This window comes from Bombus huntii, chromosome 1, assembly GCF_024542735.1.
Source record: "Bombus huntii isolate Logan2020A chromosome 1, iyBomHunt1.1, whole genome shotgun sequence".
Taxonomy (NCBI): domain Eukaryota; kingdom Metazoa; phylum Arthropoda; class Insecta; order Hymenoptera; family Apidae; genus Bombus; species Bombus huntii.
Genome location: NC_066238.1, coordinates 8,143,211 through 8,162,131, shown reverse-complemented (window position 1 = coordinate 8,162,131; position 18,921 = coordinate 8,143,211). Strand labels below are relative to the sequence as shown.

At 42.4% G+C, this 18,921-nt stretch overlaps 2 protein-coding genes across 5 annotated transcripts in view; one reads left to right on the top strand and one right to left on the bottom strand.

Annotated features, from left to right (window-relative positions):
• LOC126867296 (uncharacterized) overlaps positions 1-3,378 on the top strand; it is a 165,593-nt gene extending 162,215 nt beyond the window's left edge. For all 3 annotated transcript variants that reach the window (XM_050621608.1, XM_050621626.1, XM_050621617.1), the window contains one exon: positions 576-3,378. In XM_050621608.1, coding sequence (XP_050477565.1) covers positions 576-827 — 252 coding nt within the window. In that variant the 3' untranslated portion in view covers positions 828-3,378. The remainder of the gene's footprint in view (positions 1-575) is intronic.
• The window catches only part of LOC126867307 (heat shock 70 kDa protein cognate 4-like), a 60,464-nt gene continuing 42,615 nt past the window's right edge, over positions 1,073-18,921 (bottom strand). The window contains exons 1-7 of one of the 2 annotated variants that reach the window (XM_050621642.1): positions 9,550-9,857; positions 8,632-8,750; positions 7,802-8,131; positions 6,621-7,019; positions 5,271-5,642; positions 4,299-4,676; positions 1,073-3,934 (exon numbers count right to left, since the gene is read on the bottom strand). In XM_050621642.1, coding sequence (XP_050477599.1) covers positions 3,839-3,934; positions 4,299-4,676; positions 5,271-5,642; positions 6,621-7,019; positions 7,802-8,131; positions 8,632-8,750; positions 9,550-9,751 — 1,896 coding nt within the window. In that variant the 5' untranslated portion in view covers positions 9,752-9,857 and the 3' untranslated portion in view covers positions 1,073-3,838. Of the gene's footprint in view, positions 3,935-4,298; positions 4,677-5,270; positions 5,643-6,620; positions 7,020-7,801; positions 8,132-8,631; positions 8,751-9,549; positions 9,858-18,921 lie in introns of those variants that run through there. The other variant, XM_050621653.1, reaches the window with a different exon arrangement.

The following is an 18,921-nucleotide window of genomic DNA, read 5'->3' as shown; positions in this document are numbered from 1 at the left end:
ATGAGTAATAGTTTAATTAAATGCGCGGATATTAATATTTAATTTTTTTTCTGGAAATGTACGCGTAAATTGATAAACGGGTAGGATACAAGGTCGATCGGCCGAAGCAAACAGCGATAATTTGTCGTCGAAGCAAGATATTTTAAATAAACACGGACCGCGTTGGAGTGAATACGCGTTTATTGAAATTTTACTCGGCGTCCTTGCGTTGTCATCGACTCGCTGTGTTACGTGCTTTCGTAAGGCGATTTGTAATTGTTGAACAGGAAGGACGGAGAATGCAGGTGCAATTAATCATGTGCCAGGCAGAAAGTCGTCTTGATTTATCGACGAGATCTTATGCAATACGTTCCATTACGTGGTTAAAAATTAATTCTAGTAAAAACTTTAAAGTAAATAGAAATCCAAGAGAAATCATAGATAGAGGAGGAAATCAATAAACCTCAATTACATGAACTACTGTTTCTCAATGAATTCAGATAAATAAGCTTCTACTACATATTGCAGCAATTAGAAAACTCGAAGTAATTTTTAACAACGATCGATAATAAAGAGCATTCTATTTTTATTCGCAGAAAATTCTGGAGAGTAAACGAGACAAGTTGATGGATCAGCTGGAAGAGGCGAAAATCCTAAAAAGCAATATCGACAAGCGCAGTGTGAACGTATCGACGATTCTGTCGAAGTACCTGAACGAAGAAGAGTTCGCGGATTATCAACACTTCATCAACATGAAGGCGAAGCTGATCGTGGACGGCCGTGAGATTCAGGACAAAGTAAAGCTTGGGGAGGAGCAGCTTGCCGCATTGAGGGAAGCGATCGACTAGTCGTAAAACAAACGCGAACCCGATCGCGATCTGATCGCACCAGAGACGCCTGTTTATGCCTGGAAACGCGTGTTCCCTCGAGCATGATACGATTTTTTTACGACAGGAAGGAACACGCGATCAGATCCAGGGTATTTTGCAAACGACACGTTGAATTTTGTAAACGATCCTGCTACGCGTGTGTTCGAATCGATGAATGGAACGTGATATCTTTAGCGAATAGGCGTACTGGTAGCTTGAAATCGTTTTCTTCTTTCTTTTTTTTTTTTTTTTTTAAGAAACACACGTGTTCATTGTACATATCCTTGGAGTCCTAGATGGACCAAACATCGAGACGTCTTCTCGTTGGTGCAAAATTGCACGATTCGAGAATTTTATATCGATTCATCGTGATGTTATGCGAAAGTAAAATTAATTGTCGCACGACGATGAACGATCTTTAAGATCTAAGCGTGATCCAGAGACGGCCTCGAGTGGCTAGTCTTTACTAAACTTGCACTGATTGTATCATGTGGTTCGTGAGCAGAGACGGAGAATGAAGTATCGAAGTAGGCGCCACGAATGGGCACACTCGTTGATAAGGCAACGAAATGGAATGAAATTTCGTTTTTTTTTTTTCGTGTAAAATTATGTGATACGAAATTGATCTTTAACGATCAAATTTATTCGATCCAAGTGAACCTTCCGGTTAATGTGGGAATTTTCTTGTGATTTATGTATTAGATATATTGGGGTGGTTGGAATTTTGATATATTGCAATTACGTTATTTTCTCGGCGATGATGAATTGAAAGCGTGACGGAAGAAAAGCTCGAGGAGTGGGTCGCTCTTACGTTTCGACGTATTCCGTTCGTGGCAACGCTTGGACGAACGCCACTGAAAGTAAACACGTGTACAGCTTATGGATGTTTCCATTACCTGGTTAGCATAATGTGAGCGGCGCTCAAGCCGCGGTATGATTCTTGACCTAGAATTACTTCTGGTGCCTTCTTATATACGATATGTGATATAAAGGGTAAGGAGTCACGTGCTCGTCAGATATACTATATCCGAACAATACAGGCATGCCTAGCGACGTTGTAACATGTATATAATTATAAAAGATGAAACAAGCTAGCGTTTAAGTGATGATATATCATAGGAAACACACGACACAACACAACACACATGATTCGATGATACAGGTGCGTAAATATGCACGAGACTCGGATTCGAAACGCTTTCGAAACCATTATACATACATACATGCTCACATATACAACGATTACTATTTTTTATGTTTTTGTTCTAACCCCAGAGGCTCTCGTGAGCCTCTATGACGCTTGTGATCTTACTTACTTCTGTACGACCGTACCAAGGACTCTCGAAAGCGAACATATCAAAGATAAATAATTTCGAGCCTCCATGGTGGTCTTACGAAAAATTTTATGCCTCGGTCATTTTCCAAGCAGTTCGTCGCTCCTTTTCCCGCCTTTGAGCCCTTTTTCTTTTTTTTTTTTTTTTTACATCCCGTTCTTGCGTACATACCCTGCGTTCTTCGTTTCGACAATCGTGTCGCAACGATCAGCCTCGATCTCGACGACGAATTCGAGAACGAAGAAGACGTGGCAAAAGTTTGAAGCGTAAGATCCTCCGGTTTTTTGAGCTCGGTAATGAGATACTTACTGACAGACTCAAAGATCCCGAGATGGAATCTGTCTTCTGTTACTCGACCCAGCGAAAGGTTCGCGGCGCGATTGCATAATTCCGTGATTGAAATAAACGAGTATATTGGAATGCTTTAAATTACTTGGCGGCACTAGAGCGAAAACAGAGATGAAGGTAGAATACCAAACGATCTATTTCGATTTCGCAATGCTCGAAACTACGAGCTGCTGAATCTGTAACACTTTCGGATCGTCAAATCTACTATCTGTTGTAACTTAATTTCTAACGATCGAATATCATGAAATAGTTGAACCCACTGGAATTCCACTTAATGTAAAAACTGGTACGGATTAACCTAATATCTCGGTACAAATTGGAAAGGATCGTAAATTAGAAAGTGATCAGCCAATCGGACCGTTTCGCGCGGAACGAGAAGAACGAACAAAAAGTAAATTGTAACGCGCGTGAAAGACTGAGCACAGGGCATAAAATTTTGCGACAACATTATAGTCAGTTTCTGTTCCTCGTTTGTTTCTCGATTGTTCGCAAGATACCGCGCTGATAAGGCGCTGACACTGTAATCTCGGCGCCCGTCCGACCCGGGAATTAGCCACATTTCGTAATGTGCTTGCAAACAGCGTTACAGCGTCGCGATTCATCGCGGTGATTCGCGACAATGATGCGGAAAATTGTATATAAGAAATTCAGTTAATTCGAAGATAAAAAACAAAAAGTAGAAAATGGAAAAAAGAGAAAAACGGAAGACGTTGATGATTAATATGATGAAGAAACCATGGTGCTCTGCATAATCTATTTTTTACGAGAAGAAACGTTCCATTAATGCGTAGGCTATATTTACCTGTACGCTAAGTTCATTAAATATTTAATAGTGTCTCCCTTCCCCATTTTGTGTACATATTCTTTATATGCATAAACAATATTAATTTTTAACGTGATGCGAGAAGGAATGAAACAGTTTACACGCTGTATACACATTGATACGTGCGTCACATACACGTAAGCGGCGACGCTAGGTCGTTGTGTTAGTCTGACAATATTATCGCATATCTCGAATGTATTACGAAATCATTACGATAACTACCTTTCCCAAACTCGCTTGCAATAAATAATGCGTTGGAAATTAACGTGGAGCCGTTTATTTTATGATTCAACCTTGTGAACTGTTTTAATTGCTTACAAGCGTTCAATTGTCTTGGATTCACAAATATTTTGATCGTTCGGAATTAAGCTCGTTTAAAATAGAGTCGCGCGAAAAATATTAACGATAAATTTTGAATATCGTGTGAAAAGTTTTATCAAAGCACCGGCGGCACGCGGTATAACCAACCGAGGGTAAATATTCAGTCAGTCCACTTCCTCTATCGTTGGATTGGCCGAAGAGCTATAATTTTGCCCGTATCCCGCGCTGTTGTAAAATTTGGTAAAAATCGGTTTACAAACCTGAAAAATTAACGACATGTTTTATTTATAAATTAGAACTTATAAAATTTATAGATTAGAACAACGACAACAACTACTAATTATTAATAAACCATAATAATAGGACTTTTAAAGGAATATATTATTAGTCGGTTAGGTAGAATGCTACTATTCGTTCGTATCGTTAGTAGATAATTAAAGGACCTGCAGAAGATAATAAAGCAGAAACTTCAACAAGTTTACTAAATTCGTAACACGATTCGATTACAATAGCGCCTGTTGAATTCATTATTCAAAAAGGAAAAAAGAAGAAAAGCATGTCTCCCTCCACATTTTTATAATATAAAATATGGAATAGGAATATATTTAAAAAAAAAAAACATACTTTTTCAGCGTCTTTTAACTTATTCTCGAATTGCTCCTTAGTGGCGGAAGTATTGATATCGAGCCACTTGATGATTTCATCGCACTTGTCAGCTATGAGTTTCCGGTCTCCTTCCGCAATCTTCGCCTTGATATTCTCATCCTCGATGGAGTTCTTTACGTTAAAGCAATACGATTCGAGGTTGTTCTTCGCTGCGACTCTCTCCTTCTGCGATTGGTCCTCCGCGTGGTATCTTTCCGCTTCGTTCACCATTCGTTCTATGTCCTCCTTGCTGAGTCGACCCTTGTCGTTGGTTATCGTTATCTTGTTCTCCTTGTTCGTTGATTTCTCCACGGCGGACACGTTCAAGATACCATTCGCGTCGATGTCGAAGGTCACCTGGGAAGCAAAAGAATGGAAGAAATCTGAAAGAAGAAGAAAAGGAAGAAAAACGACACTTTCTCCGTTGTTCTGTTCGACATCGCGCGGTCCAGACGCCATCTCCATTCCTTCGAGTCCTTCCACTTCCGCGTCTGCTTTCCGTTCCGATACTTATCCGGACAGCCTGACAATTCCAATAGAGTTCCATCCGACTCGTACACTGGTGGCAACAGGCAGAAAAGAAATCTCGAGGCACGGGATCGTCTGGAAAGGATCTTTCAACCCTGTCCAGTCGTAACCCTAACCCTCGTCCTCTCGACGGATTTGTGTATATCCTTGCCAAGGATTTCCTTTCCCGACGCAATTGCTGCGTTTCGCTACGTACCAGCACCGCTGGTACTCTATTGGGATTGTTTTCTTATCTCTGGTTCTTCGAGTCTACGAAACGTTTATTAGCGATCTTGCGATTTATCGTTATAGGAGCTAGTAGCCAGCTCCTCTGCTTTAATTCTTGATACTGGTAATCATTGATTTATGTGTTAATTGATAACGCTTAATAGTCCTGAGGAAAAGATTCAATAATTAATTTGAGTTTTCTATGAAAAGACTCACTTCGATTTGCGGTATGCCTCGATGCGCCGGCGGAATCCCAGAAAGCTCGAATTTTCCCAGGAGGTTGTTGTCCTTGGTCATTGCTCTCTCCCCCTCGTAAACCTGGATCAGGACGCTCGGTTGATTGTCCGAGTAGGTAGTGAAAGTTTGCGTCTGCTTGGTCGGGATCGTGGTGTTGCGTTTGATGAGAGCGGTCATCACGCCACCGGCGGTCTCTATCCCGAGGGACAACGGAGTCACGTCCAGGAGCAGCAGATCCTGTACTGCTTCGGACTTGTCACCCTGCAATATGGCCGCCTGCACTGCCGCCCCGTACGCCACAGCCTCGTCCGCATTTATCGATTTGTTAAGGTCCTTTCCATTAAAAAAGTCCTGTCAATGGAAGGAAAAGGAATTGGGATCTCGTTTGTTCGTTTAAAAAGTGTCTTTTTCCTTAATACCAGAATCAATCTCTAAATCTAAAATATCTGTACTTAATCTATACTTAAATCTAAGATAATAAGTAAATTATTGCGATGAGATATGTATCTCAGAAGACGAAAGTGAAGACTTATTCCTAGAAACACTTGCATCAGTTTAGTAATTACAAAGATAAAGTCGTTAAAGTATTTAATGGTCTGGAAGAATAAATAACTTTAGGAATCGAAGAATAACAGACACCACAGTGCTTAGTAAGCTCAAATATGCAGAAGGAATATTTACATATTCGATCGGTTTATTTAAAGATTTTCTTATTTCTTCGCATCAAGCTCGATCGTTACATCACGTTAATCAGTCTCTATTGGAAAGGACAATAAACTGTGAACCCAGTCATATTAGAATTTATCGCAACGATCGCAATGGCCTCCAAAGTACTCTAATTCAATTACGATTATTGGTGTCCGAACGATAAAAGTCGAAGCCCTTCGTGCCGTCAAACACCATAAATATATTCCAGCAGGCTGTACGTTTAATGGTACCGGTAACGCGGTGACTACGCATAGGGTCGAAAAACGCGGGTGTTGACTTTGTCATAGAGCTCATTAATTTTGCAACGTTCGTTCTGGGGGCGTCGCCGACCACCCCCCCCCCCCTATATTGTTCGCGACCGAACCCTCGTCCTGCGTTTCGAACCCTGACTTAAAACACTGGGGTCGCTCCGCTAGGAAATGTAATCGAATTTTAATGCGTTTCATTATCGAACCTGCCCTGTATCACCCTAACTTCGTTTTAAAGAACCGACACACCGCGTCGCATCAAACGTTGGCTCGGAGGGCGTTGCTCGCCAACAGCGAATACTTGTTCCTGCCTATATGTTATCTTTTATGTATGAAAGGGTTATCCCGTAAATAAATAAAGAATGAAAGCAACCTGAAGGAACCTCTGGATTCGTGGAATTCTAGTCGAGCCACCGACGAGCACGATGTCGTGAATCTGAGATTTGTCCATCTTGGCGTCTCGCAGAGCTTCCTCAACTGGCTGTAACGTACACTTGAAGAGATCTTGGTTGAGCTCCTCGAAGCGAGCGCGCGTGATGGACGTGTAAAAGTCGATGCCATCGAGCAGGGAATCGATTTCGATGTTGGCTTGCGTCGATGAGGACAAGGTCCTCTTGGCGCGCTCGCACGCTGTTCTCAACCGACGAACCGCTCGTTTGTTCGTCGTCAGATCCTTCTTGAACTTTCTTGAGAACTCTTGTGTGAAGTGTGTCACCATGCGACTGTCGAAGTCCTCGCCACCCAGGTGGGTGTCACCGGCAGTGGCCTTCACCTGAAATTATATGCGTATTCTATTCTAGAATGCAAGTTCACTACTCTTCTGGTAATATTAATTTTATCGTCGGATATCTGTTGGAACTTTACAATCGACCTCGATATTTCCAGAAATTCCGATTTTAACGCGATACCCGATAATCTGGATATTTACTGTCAAAACCGTCGTAACTTTATAATCGCTCTTTCAAAGCATTCTCGTGCTAATGTGTCTAAAACTAGAGCGAGTAAAAATTATGTTAAGTCAAAGAAACTCACGTTTCTAAAAGAAAGTCAAAAAATTCTACGCGTCTTAACACATTGGCTGTCAGTGATCTTGAAGCACAGAGGAATTTAATATCATGCGATGAAATTCAGAAAATTCTCGTTTACTCGAGCCATGCAGGAAGATAGCAACAAATCAGCAGACGTTAAAGCGTTAAAACTCTCGACGTAAAAATTATTCTATTCCATACTCAAGGTACTGACTTAATTAAATTATTACTAGAATCGTCAAATCAACAGAAGATAAAATCGAAACATCACCTTGCAACATTACTCTCTTTTGGCAGTAAAATTGCTGAGGCAGAAGACTTAGTTACTGGCGTTTATTCGTTCTACGTAGGTTTCGCATTAAACCATAAGGAACGCTGCTTTTATTTAAAAACTTTCCTCGGACTTGTTTCTCACAGCACGGAAAAGCACGTAGCTCCGTCCCGAGAGGGTTCCGACGGCAATAGGAAAAAGGAAGTTCCTCCGCGGAGGAATGCGGTTCGCGGTCCGCGCATAGACGAAACTTACCTCGAATATGCCGTCGTTGATAGTCAGTATCGATACGTCGAAAGTACCGCCGCCGAGATCGAAGATCAGAACGTTCCTTTCACCGCGGCCCTTTTTGTCGAGGCCATAAGCAATAGCTGCGGCAGTCGGCTCGTTAATGATCCTCAGGACATTCAAGCCGGAGATAGTACCGGCGTCCTTGGTAGCCTGTCGCTGGGAATCGTTGAAGTACGCTGGTACCGTAATCACGGCGTTCGTGACGGACTTTCCCAAATAAGCTTCCGCCGTTTCCTTCATTTTCGTCAAAACCATCGACGAGATCTCTTCGGGAAAGAAGGACTTCGTCTCACCCTAGAATCGATATAGCAACTCGGAATAGAATTGATCATAGAGGAGAGCGAAAGTGTGTTATAAATTCCTCCGAAACGTTTAGTTTCTTAAGTTCCGTTTGAAAGATGGCCTACTACTCCCTAAAGCCAAGTGGAATTTTAGATTTGATGTTTACTTTTATTAAAGAACGTTCCGAATAATTGACATAATCGACGATCACATGATACCACAGAAACATCGATAAGTATCCAAGAATCGTTCCAGTGTCTTTGAAAGCTCGGAAAAGTGAAAAATTTACGATTGAACGTCGATCCTTAAGAGTAGAGGAAAATTCGCCAGCTACAAAGGATGAGTTTGCAGTTTGATAAGATACCGATTGTTCAAAATGTAGGCCAACATCCATAAAGCAACATTGATACCGTACACAGAACAAAGTCAAACGTTTCTAATTAAATTCCTTGTCTAACTGTGGATGTTCACGCGGTTGGACGTCAGGTCACGTTAAACGTTAGCCAACTCACCTTGTACCGAACTCGGATTTTCGGTTTTCCTCCGTCATTAACCACGGCGAACGGCCACTGTTTCGTGTCAGCTTGGACTGATGGATCATCGTAACGTCTGCCAATCAGCCTCTTCGCATCTGTCGGACAATTTCATTTAAGCTTCCCTTAGTCATCGATTCGGGGATCGCTGGCAGCGATCGCAAAATTGGCCGCGAATTCGGCGCATGATCGAGAGACGCAACTATCACGACCACGCTCTTATCGTGGCGAAACGAGCGAACTTATCGTGGGCGAATTCCGACCTCGTCCGCTGAACGACTATAGATCTCGAAACGGTAAGTCGATTTGGCAGCCACGAAACGAGAGCGTTCTCGACGTTGAACTGGTTTCCGGTCGCGTTTCTTTTCGCGGGCCAGCTATTGCGCCGGAAGCCAGCCCAGAAACCCGGAAATGACGGTGATTCTTGGGATCCTAGCTACGCTGCCAAGTCGACGGACCTTGCCAGCGTGATTATCAAAAATTCTGTTCGCGTAACGCTCTACGTTTTGATTTTACGTCCGACTTCAAGAAGTATCTCTTAATTTTATTTTTTATTTTTTTTTTTTTAGAAGATGGAATATTTTGCTTAGCTTCGTTTCAATCCTTAAATACAAATCAGTAATCTTTTAGAAGAAATTTGGTTTATCGTAATTTCACTATTACAATCTAGATTCCGGAGAATTTAAAAAACTTTAAAATTTGCGATTTGTGAAACGTAATTTATAGTGATTTCTCTCTGTGGCTTTTACGTATCATAATACAGTGGTTTAATGACTAAAATTTTCAAGTAATCCATCCATAGACTATCGGTAACAGTAGGCTTATGATAATGTCAAAAATAAGGAAGCCTGTGATTAAGAATTAAACTTTGACACGATCATCGAACTATAAGCCTACCAAAGATCGTGTTCGTGGGATTCATAGCTACTTGATTCTTGGCTGCATCACCGATTAACCTCTCCGCTTCGGTAAACGCCACGTAGCTCGGTGTAGTGCGATTTCCTTGGTCATTAGCGACGATCTCGACTTTTCCATTGAGAAATACGCCGACACACGAATAGGTTGTTCCCAAATCAATCCCAACCGCCGGTGCTGTCATTGTAAACCCAATGAAATTTGGAAGGACGAAACGAGAAGACTGGATGCAACGACAGAATAATCGCTACTCGACTGTTCTGGTCGTGCAGTCTACTGTCTTCTTACGTACGTTCAATGCTGCGTGCGATTGAGCTAAATTGGAAAATGTCCCCTATGCTTGTAGGCACTTGAGTTACACCAATGGCAGATAAAAAGTGGCGGAAAAAAGCGTACTATTTATCGAAGGTTGTAAAAGTATGCTCTAGACACCATTTTTGTCTTGTATATTTAACGTAGTGTAGTATTAAGAGGACCTTTTGCACCGGTATCTTTTCTGTTTTACGATAATGGTATTCTTGTGCTTTCAAAAACGCCTAAAATATTCAGGAAGACTGACGACGATGTTGAAAAAAGAACTGAGTTGTTCACCTTCGTTATGAACTTGGAACTAGGAAATCAAGATTGGATGTATCTTTTCCATGCAATAATTCAAGCAATTAAAGACAAGAAACGGCTTATACTTTTCAATTTCATATCTCCCATCGTTGCAGTTACTCGAGATAAAAGCACTTCAGATTTTTCTTCTTCCCCAGAGAATCGAACGTCGCGAATCTACGATTCGTAACATAGCTCGAGAAAACCTTATCACACAGAACGTTTCACGCTCTGGCGCGGCGAAGGCGTTGATCTCGATAGTATCAGGAAGCCATGGGTTTTGAAAGGGAGACTTCTTCGGTCCGATAATCAGGCAATTACCGGAGAGATCGATCGCGTCGTTCGTAAATTTCGCGCGTTCGACCGCGACGCGTCGATTCCCATCCACGACGTGGACAGACGCCGTGATTCGTGACCAGGGTTTTGGATCGACTCCGCGTCTGTGATGTGTACAAAGAGACACGCTGACGGCCTATCTCATTTATGGCTCCCTAATAAACTTCCCATTACAAGCTTCTACCGCGATGATCGATAACCGTGAATCGAAATGCAGACCACGCGTAGCTTCGGGCAACCTCCAGCGGGTTTTTTTAATTCCTCAAACAATGTCTTGGTAGTTTTAAGTTCATTCGATAATTTTAGTGTGACAGCGTGACTGTTTCTGGAAGTTGAGGCAATAAAGTTTCGTCTGGCTGCGTCACAAAGGTTTTACGATTTTACGAGAAAGGGAAATATTCGAAAACGTCGGAAGAAAATTGATGCTGAGAATTAATTAAGCGACACGGGCTCTTATCGGAACCGGAACACGAGCATACGAGGAAGTTCCGCCCCAAGCTGGTCCAGCGTCGTCGAGGTGGAGCTTCCACCAGAGCCCGATAAATTTATCCCGAAGGGGAGTCCCAAATGCAGGATGTGACGCGTTAATTTGCTTATCCTTTCCCCTACGAGGGTGAACGATGTCATAATTAATGACTATTCCTAACGACAAACCTTGGACGCTTACCAGATGAACTCACATTACCTAAAACTTTTGAGACACCACAGATCCGAGAAAATTGCAACAGAATTCAACAGGGTCCCTTGATACAAGAGTATATGAAACTGTAAGGAAAGCTGCTGATATATACTCCGCTTGCTTTACTCATCAGGCAACATGTATTGTATAACGTACAATAGTAAATAACAAGTTACAGTTAAAAGTTCGTGTAAAATCGAAGCGAATCTAAGCTGCTACGATCAATCGTATTCCTTCCATTTGCTCTCTTTCTAGCTCTGCACAATACTAGACTTCAGCCAGAAATCAAAACTCGAAGGAAGAGACAGAAACGCGACGAAAGAAGAACAGTATCGAAGAATTGAAGGCAAAACGAGATGGTTTAGAGTTTTAGAGAATGAAGATGGCGCGAATGGGAGGTAACGCGAATGTCGAGATTGGATCGGGGCGGGAGTATGTGTAAGCCTCATAAATATGTCGTCAGGCCGGTAAACAAGACACGCGAAGTCGGTACAAGCTGTACGTCCGTTCATGGTGTATTGTAGAATCGTTCGGTGGCCGCGGTCGTGGAGATGGTCGGGTACCGCGACCGGGATTTAAAGCCGGGAAATTTATCGTTTCGCGAGGAGGCGGACAGAAGCGACGAAAGGGATGAAGCCAGAACTGCGAGGAGATAGAAGGAGGGACGAGGTTGAGCGATGTACACGAATGAATGCGGCGAGAAAGCGCAGAGAGTGAAGGAGATACCGAACGATACAAGGCAGTGGAAGGAGGAAAGAGTTTCGCGTACAACGAAAACCTCTGGCAGACTACCGAAAACCGGTCGTTTCCAATCCTGCCTCTCATCCCACAATCTGGCCGTGATTCAACGATCGTTCCGTCGGCTCTTTTCACCTTGGCTACCGTTCCTCTTAGCATAGATGCGTCGTGTTCCGAAGGAAACCGCGATTTTCACCCCTGTTACAAAGTGAAACCGCCGATCATCTAAATGGAGCTTACCAAAATCTTTGTCTTCTTTTATAAATGCCTCGTGATTCTGTCTCGACTGGAAAAACTGATATGGACGCAGAAGACGATGATTTATTTCTGTGGAATCTTTGGATTTAAGGAAACGTTGGGATATTATTATATTAAGTTTGCGTGGCTAGAGTATATTTGAAATTTATGCATCATCAATCAATTATGTTATATTACCGCGTGACGTTGCGATATTAGAGGAAGCAAAGAGGGCGAAGGATGCGTTTCGCGCGGGATCTATTCATCAGTGGACTCATCGGTAAGGTTACCTAACAGGTTTGCTATAAACGTCAAAGTAGTAGGAAAACATTCTCAAACGACTATTTCTAAGAATTATGTTTTCAATATCCATGCTGTAACAAGGAGAACTTCCTTGATATAATACAGAGTAGAATATTCCAAGATGACAGTCAATTCTACTTCGATTTCTAATGTACTTCCGTTCCTTAAACCGCAATAACTCGACAAGACGTTTAAGGAACAAAACTAGTGTATCACGTGGACTCATCGGAGAGAGCATCCGTTCTGCAACGACTTCTCGGGGCCGGTAATCTACCGCGACAAGCGGCTGCGATTGTCATATTTCTCATCGGATAATACATATCGTAAATAACAAGGCTGATATTGAATGAGAGAAAAGTGGGAACCGGTTACAATATTTTCAGTGCATCGGCAGGGCCAGCGGGCTGGCTTGAGTCGATCGGCGCTGGTCAGAAGAGAGGTAGTGAGCGGATCGGGAAGGGCGGAAGGCCAGCGGTGAGCTGCAACATTTCGAATATAAGTTAGCCGGATATTGTTCGGCGCGGGGCCGAATGGTAAGGGGCTTAGCAGCTCTGAAGCAGCGGCCAATATGGTGGTTACATGAGGATGAAACGATATAAATCCCGAAACGCTTACAGTTATTGCAGATCCAGCGTAATATCCACTCGAGCGGCGGTCCGCCGGCCGGCCGGTTTACGCGGTAATTCGCCGATGACAGCGTCGCGATAAAATGAAATCGGTTCGCGGCTTTTATAACGACCGCGACGCGCTAATCCTTTCGCCGGCAAAGTTGACGCGGAACCTATTTAAAATGAGGCAAAAGTCGAACCAGAAGTATACGTCTGATTTTTTTTTATATAGAAAAATATATACAATATAAATAAATAAGATTTCATGGTACAGTAGAACAGTCACAGTAAAATAATTATCGGAAAATGTGACGACAACTCTTCGAACTTCAAGACTACAACTGTGATTCATCTTTCAGGTCTTCGTTTCTTGAGCGATCTACGAAAAATAAGAAACAGAAATTGTTGGCTTTTCGATAGAGATTATCGCATCGTAAAAATAGTTTCTGATAATCGATCGAAGACAGACCGAAACCACGAAGAAATAAAACAGGCCCTAACCTAACCCTGTCTTGACTATGTTTCTGCTCGAAGCCAGCCGTTATTTTCTCATCTCAGTCTCGTAAGTCATAAATAATATGCGACGATCAAATTTTCGTCACGGTTTCGAAGATGTCTGAGTGCAAATCCCCTCGCGAAAGACGAAACGGCTCGACGTTCCGATCTTCGTGCGAGATCGTATCGAATGTCGCGCCGTACCGAAGATACACGTCCTGACAAACCTCATATGGTATTCATGAAAACTGCGTATTCATCAATGAGATGATCGTCGGATCCTGGATAAAAATCCGGCTCGACCACCGAGCGCGCCGTTACACGCGCGTTACTTCTACTTCCTCTTACCACTCATCCTCTCCCGTCAGCCCCGTGGTTGGCCTTGTCTGCCGGAATATTCGAGCTCGCAAGAAAGAACATTTCTGTCAAGGGTGGCGGCGTGTACGTGGGTGTACGCGGAACGGCGTGTGCGTTATTTGTGTGAGTTATTTCACACATGGCGGCCGATCGATAGGCATCGCATTGCATTCGGGGACTCTCTGTCGCCTCTATGCTTCTCTCGTTTCTCCCTGGGTACACCTACCTTGGCGCAAGACTCGCGATAGATAGTATGTCCTTCTGTCTGGATAGCAACGATCGCTTATCGTTCCACGTGTCACTGGATGTAAGAGACACGGTAGGAATCACACGGTGCTTTCGAGGACATCGTCTCAACCAAACAATAGAATTTGCAGAAAGAAATCAGGAACTTTAACGACAAGGTTATACGAGTCAATCTTCACAAATATTGTAAATAATTACTTGTTGATTGCATATCAAAATTACAGGAAAAACATCAATTACGTGAGTTACATTTCGTGTTTATTATAGGGAATTATCGTTACATTTAATATATTAGTTAAATTAATTCAACAACGTTCCACAAATTTTACCAAGCAAAAGTTTAAATTGTCGGCATTTGTATATTTGAAACGGTGAGCGATTCAAATTTTACGATGACACGCTCGCACGGATCCCGATGAAATCCCGAGACCATAAAATTCGAAACTCGTTCAATTTCTTTTTAATCGATTTATTCACAGGTTCCTAATCAACCAATTGAATTTTCATTTTATCATGGGTCAGTAGCATTTTTCGTGATGTAGAATCGATGCGCGCGATCTTTGAATCTCGATGATTCGCGGGACACGCGAATGAAACCCGAACGATATTTCATATAACCGGCGCGCGATCCGTGGCGTTGCTGCGGTCGCATCGTTAGGTTCGGCGAAATGAAAATACGACGGCTGTCGTTTACAGACACGTCGGACGTCCACCTGGACGTAATACGGCCTGGTATAATTAATCCTTCGCGAGCAAAACGCGCGTTATTGTGTCCCGGTAAGTTGTGACAGTAAATTACTCGTCAAGTCTAGCGAAGAGCAAACATTTCTCTCCGCGATGATCCTGCTATTTCGGATCGAAATTACTTGCAGCCGCGTGTCCGCGAAACGAACGGTGCGGCTTAATAAAACGTCAGCCAGGAGAGCTGCGTATTAAATGGTAAATTCGTAGTATCGTGCACTGGTTAGGATATCTGTACTTTATGCCGGGCAACAAATGTCATTTTCTGTTTATCTTTTCCATTTTTGTAGTCAGTTGCTGGATATGGTTGCAAACAATACCACAGAAGAGGAGAAGAAGAGATATAAAGAATGGCATGTAATTGTGAATAAACTAGAAGTGGAGGGAGAGGAACTTTTTGTCTTTACGGGATTCGTTATTTAAACTGGATCGAGTTCTAAAGACTTGTAAATACGTGTACGTGTACGTATTTTTTTATATGTATTCTAAAATACTTTCTTCGTCAAATATAACAATGTGCCGTTATTCTTGTGAAATCTCGTTGAATATTCAACAGTTTATTCGAGCGAAACTCTAACATCCACCTGTTCTTTTTTAACCTTCATTCTCTCTCCTCCTCAGATTACCCCAATCATTTAACAATAAAACCCTCGATAACCGCAACTCTATCCACATCGACCGATCACCGGCCAATTAACCGCTTCCATCGGCGATCTCGACCTCCACGAGAAAACTCTAACACTACTTCTCTCTCTCTCTCACTTACTACTCGGAAAAGACGAATCGCGAGAGGGAATCGTTGCAGTCGATCCAATTTTCCCCTATCTTACCGCAGCAATCTACAGGTAAGCGAATCCATCAGACGTGAGCAAGCATGTCGATCCATTAATTCGTGCATCGAATGCAGGAGCCCGCGCGATTCCCGGTCGCCGCCGTGGCCGTCCCTTAATGGAGCACCGAGTTATCGGTGAAATTTCCAATAAGACTCGGTCGGTGGAATCATCCTGCCACTTCAGTCGGCACGTACCCGCGATCGCCGGAAGACGGTTTTGACGCTTGCTTACAGTGGCGAGGAGTGGCGGACGTAATGTGCCAATAAAAATGCAAAGTACGGCCCTCCTTCGCCGCGCGCGTTGCTCCTTCTTCTCTTTTCCTGTCCGTGTGCACACCCCCGAGGGGATGGGCTGCCGCTCCCTTCTCCGATTCAATGCTTCTCTCGCGAGACGAGCCGCTCGAAAGACGCTTCGCGAGAGTGGCTGCGAAACAAGCATCACGAGTGGCCCGACAATATGACTCGCAGTTTTTCCCTGGTCGGGAGTCTGGCGTTAGAGAAAGGTAAAGTCGTTGGGAAATTGTTATGGACCCTGCTGTACAGAGAAATGGGAAAATGACGTCTTGTTTGATGGAGATTGCTAGTTCAATGAGGTTGAGTTTGATATTAAAACTTTCGTTTATTTTCAGAACTTATCTGGTTGGCCAGTTATTGAGAAAGGTACACGCGTTTCTCTCTTCTTCGTCGAATGCGAGTGAGATACGAATACTTGACGTATCTACGTATTACGTCAGAGCCCCTTTCCAAGAAATTAGTTCCAAGGATTAATGGAGTTGCCGTAACAAACAGCTCCACTTTCTAATAATTTAAGTAAACAAACAAAAACCAACTAAAAATCAATCAAATTCATAAGTCTCAACTAATATTTTTGTAGTAATATATCTCTGCTCTTGCGCAAACTCTATTGTAATTTTAGTCCAGTTGAATAGTATTATATGGATTACCGAAAGCTTTGGTAATTTCGTGGTGATATTAATACTTCCTGCAAATGTGACGAATTATATTTGGAGTTGGTCGTCCTATCGCTGTATACGAATCGACATTTTCAGCACTGATTGGTTGAATCGTCATTACGTGGACAGGTATACGTCAGATTTTCGTTATTTCCACAAGTGCGATCAATGTATCTCGACGATATTATTTTTACTGTAAATAAACGGATGCTAATGAAATGTCTCTGGACGAACGCGGCACGGCGCAGCGCTGCGTAGTTTGCGTAAACGTAGAAAGGTCAAAAATGTTTTCTTCACTCGGCTAACGCTACCTCGACCCGTTGATGAAACCGATCAAATGGCAATCGGGCCGCGCAACGATTCGTCCGGAAGATAATACATCAATCAGCAGTTCAATTAGCCGCAAAACCGGAATATGGTTATCTGCAGCGATTATCCCACCGCTTCTGTTAACGATCGGGTTCAACATAGGTCAGAACGAACTGATTAGCTCGTTGGATGCAATATTGTAATTGAAAGAAAAAAATGATCAAAAACGGGGAATGAAAGATACGATCTGCTTAACCCTAACCCTAGGTAGCCTATTAAGTAGTGTTCAAACAGAGATCTCCAACTACCAGTGTAATTTTACTTTTGGTCTTAACGAATAGTCACTTATACGCAAGATATCGAACGTTTTATTCATAAAATAAAAATGTAAACGCAGGACCTTCTCAATAAAGAATAAAATTGATTCTTATTAAACTACACATGTTTAATTATTCTAATTTAAGGCACTGTAGTACGATTTCAACGTAGGTGGTCTGAGAGATTTTTACCAAGTCTGTGCATACGATCGCATCGAAGATGGCCGCATAGTTGCATATATCTTTGGAAACTGTACGAGTGTGCGCGCGAGAGGAGAAGCGAAACCAAAAAGAAGAAAGAACAGGCAGGAGGAAGAAAGGATTACTTTTTACATATTATTTTTCGTTCACATAATGAGATTTAGTATTCAGACGAGTGAATACAGTCGGTAGTAGTTCAACTGATTGCACATTGACTAAAATTTCGTTCAATTAAGTGGAGTTGAAATAAATGAAGTACTATTGTACCTTCGGTACATTACGTACGCATTTAAGTATTTTTGTAAATTTGTATAAATCCATGAAGGATTATAAAGGAGACATTTCGCGTTTCACGAAGTAAGAACGCCCACTGCTCAGCTATTTATCTTTGTTCAAGGCGCTTATGTCTTTTAAATTCTGCCCCTTCGTGCCTATAAAAATGGCCAGAGGAAACGTTCAACCGCGTCGACTTTCATATCCTTTTACGTAAACTAGTAAAAAGACATTATAATGAGGGCTTATACGGATCTCCGCCTTAAATTCATTCGTACCACGCGATTACAGGATTATCCCGAGTGGACTACGCCGCCTTCTGTAACCAACATCGGATTTATAACTCTAATGCCGGCGATAGAATAGCATTAGTCGTGACGTTGGTTAAACCGTTACTCTATTCGCCGTACGAGCATTTTGTATAAGACTAGGTCGGAGATACTAAACAAACAACGAAATCACGTTACAGTGTATAATGAATCGGAATGCCGAACTAACATGACCGGAGAAAACGGAGCAACGAACTAACATTTGGAAAATAGATCTACTTTCTGTAATTAGGCTGGTGGGATATTTAAACGCGTCATGATACTCATCCTAGTTACCCTTTGGAAAGTATAGCGGGTGAGCATGAAGTTGCCAGGACTCGCCGCTCGCTCGTAGAACAAGCTGAACAGACGCGTTTCTGTGCGGGACAAGTTACAAAACGTTCGTGTGCACGCGTGCATACACACATAGCTGACACCAACGTACGTCATACGTGTGCGTGCGTTACATGAATATAATTAATTACACGGTTCCGTGCAAGTTCTTCCGCTGAACCGCGGGCGATGTATAACATCTTACCGAATTTTCTGTTACACCAATTTAAATATTAGACGTAAAAAGAATCGAAAATTTTGTTACATTTTATATGACACGGAGCTGAAAATTTAGCAATTGCACTCAAATTATTCATTGGATCGGAATAACGGACTTTGAAAAATAAGAGAAGAGAAACGTGGAATAACTAATTCCACAGTTTCGATATGGATGATTAACTCGTTTACACGCAATCAGGTAATTCAGGTTCAGGTTTTCGAAATAAGCGCAAAACGCGAATTTTTAGCAGGTCGATAATCACACGTTCCAG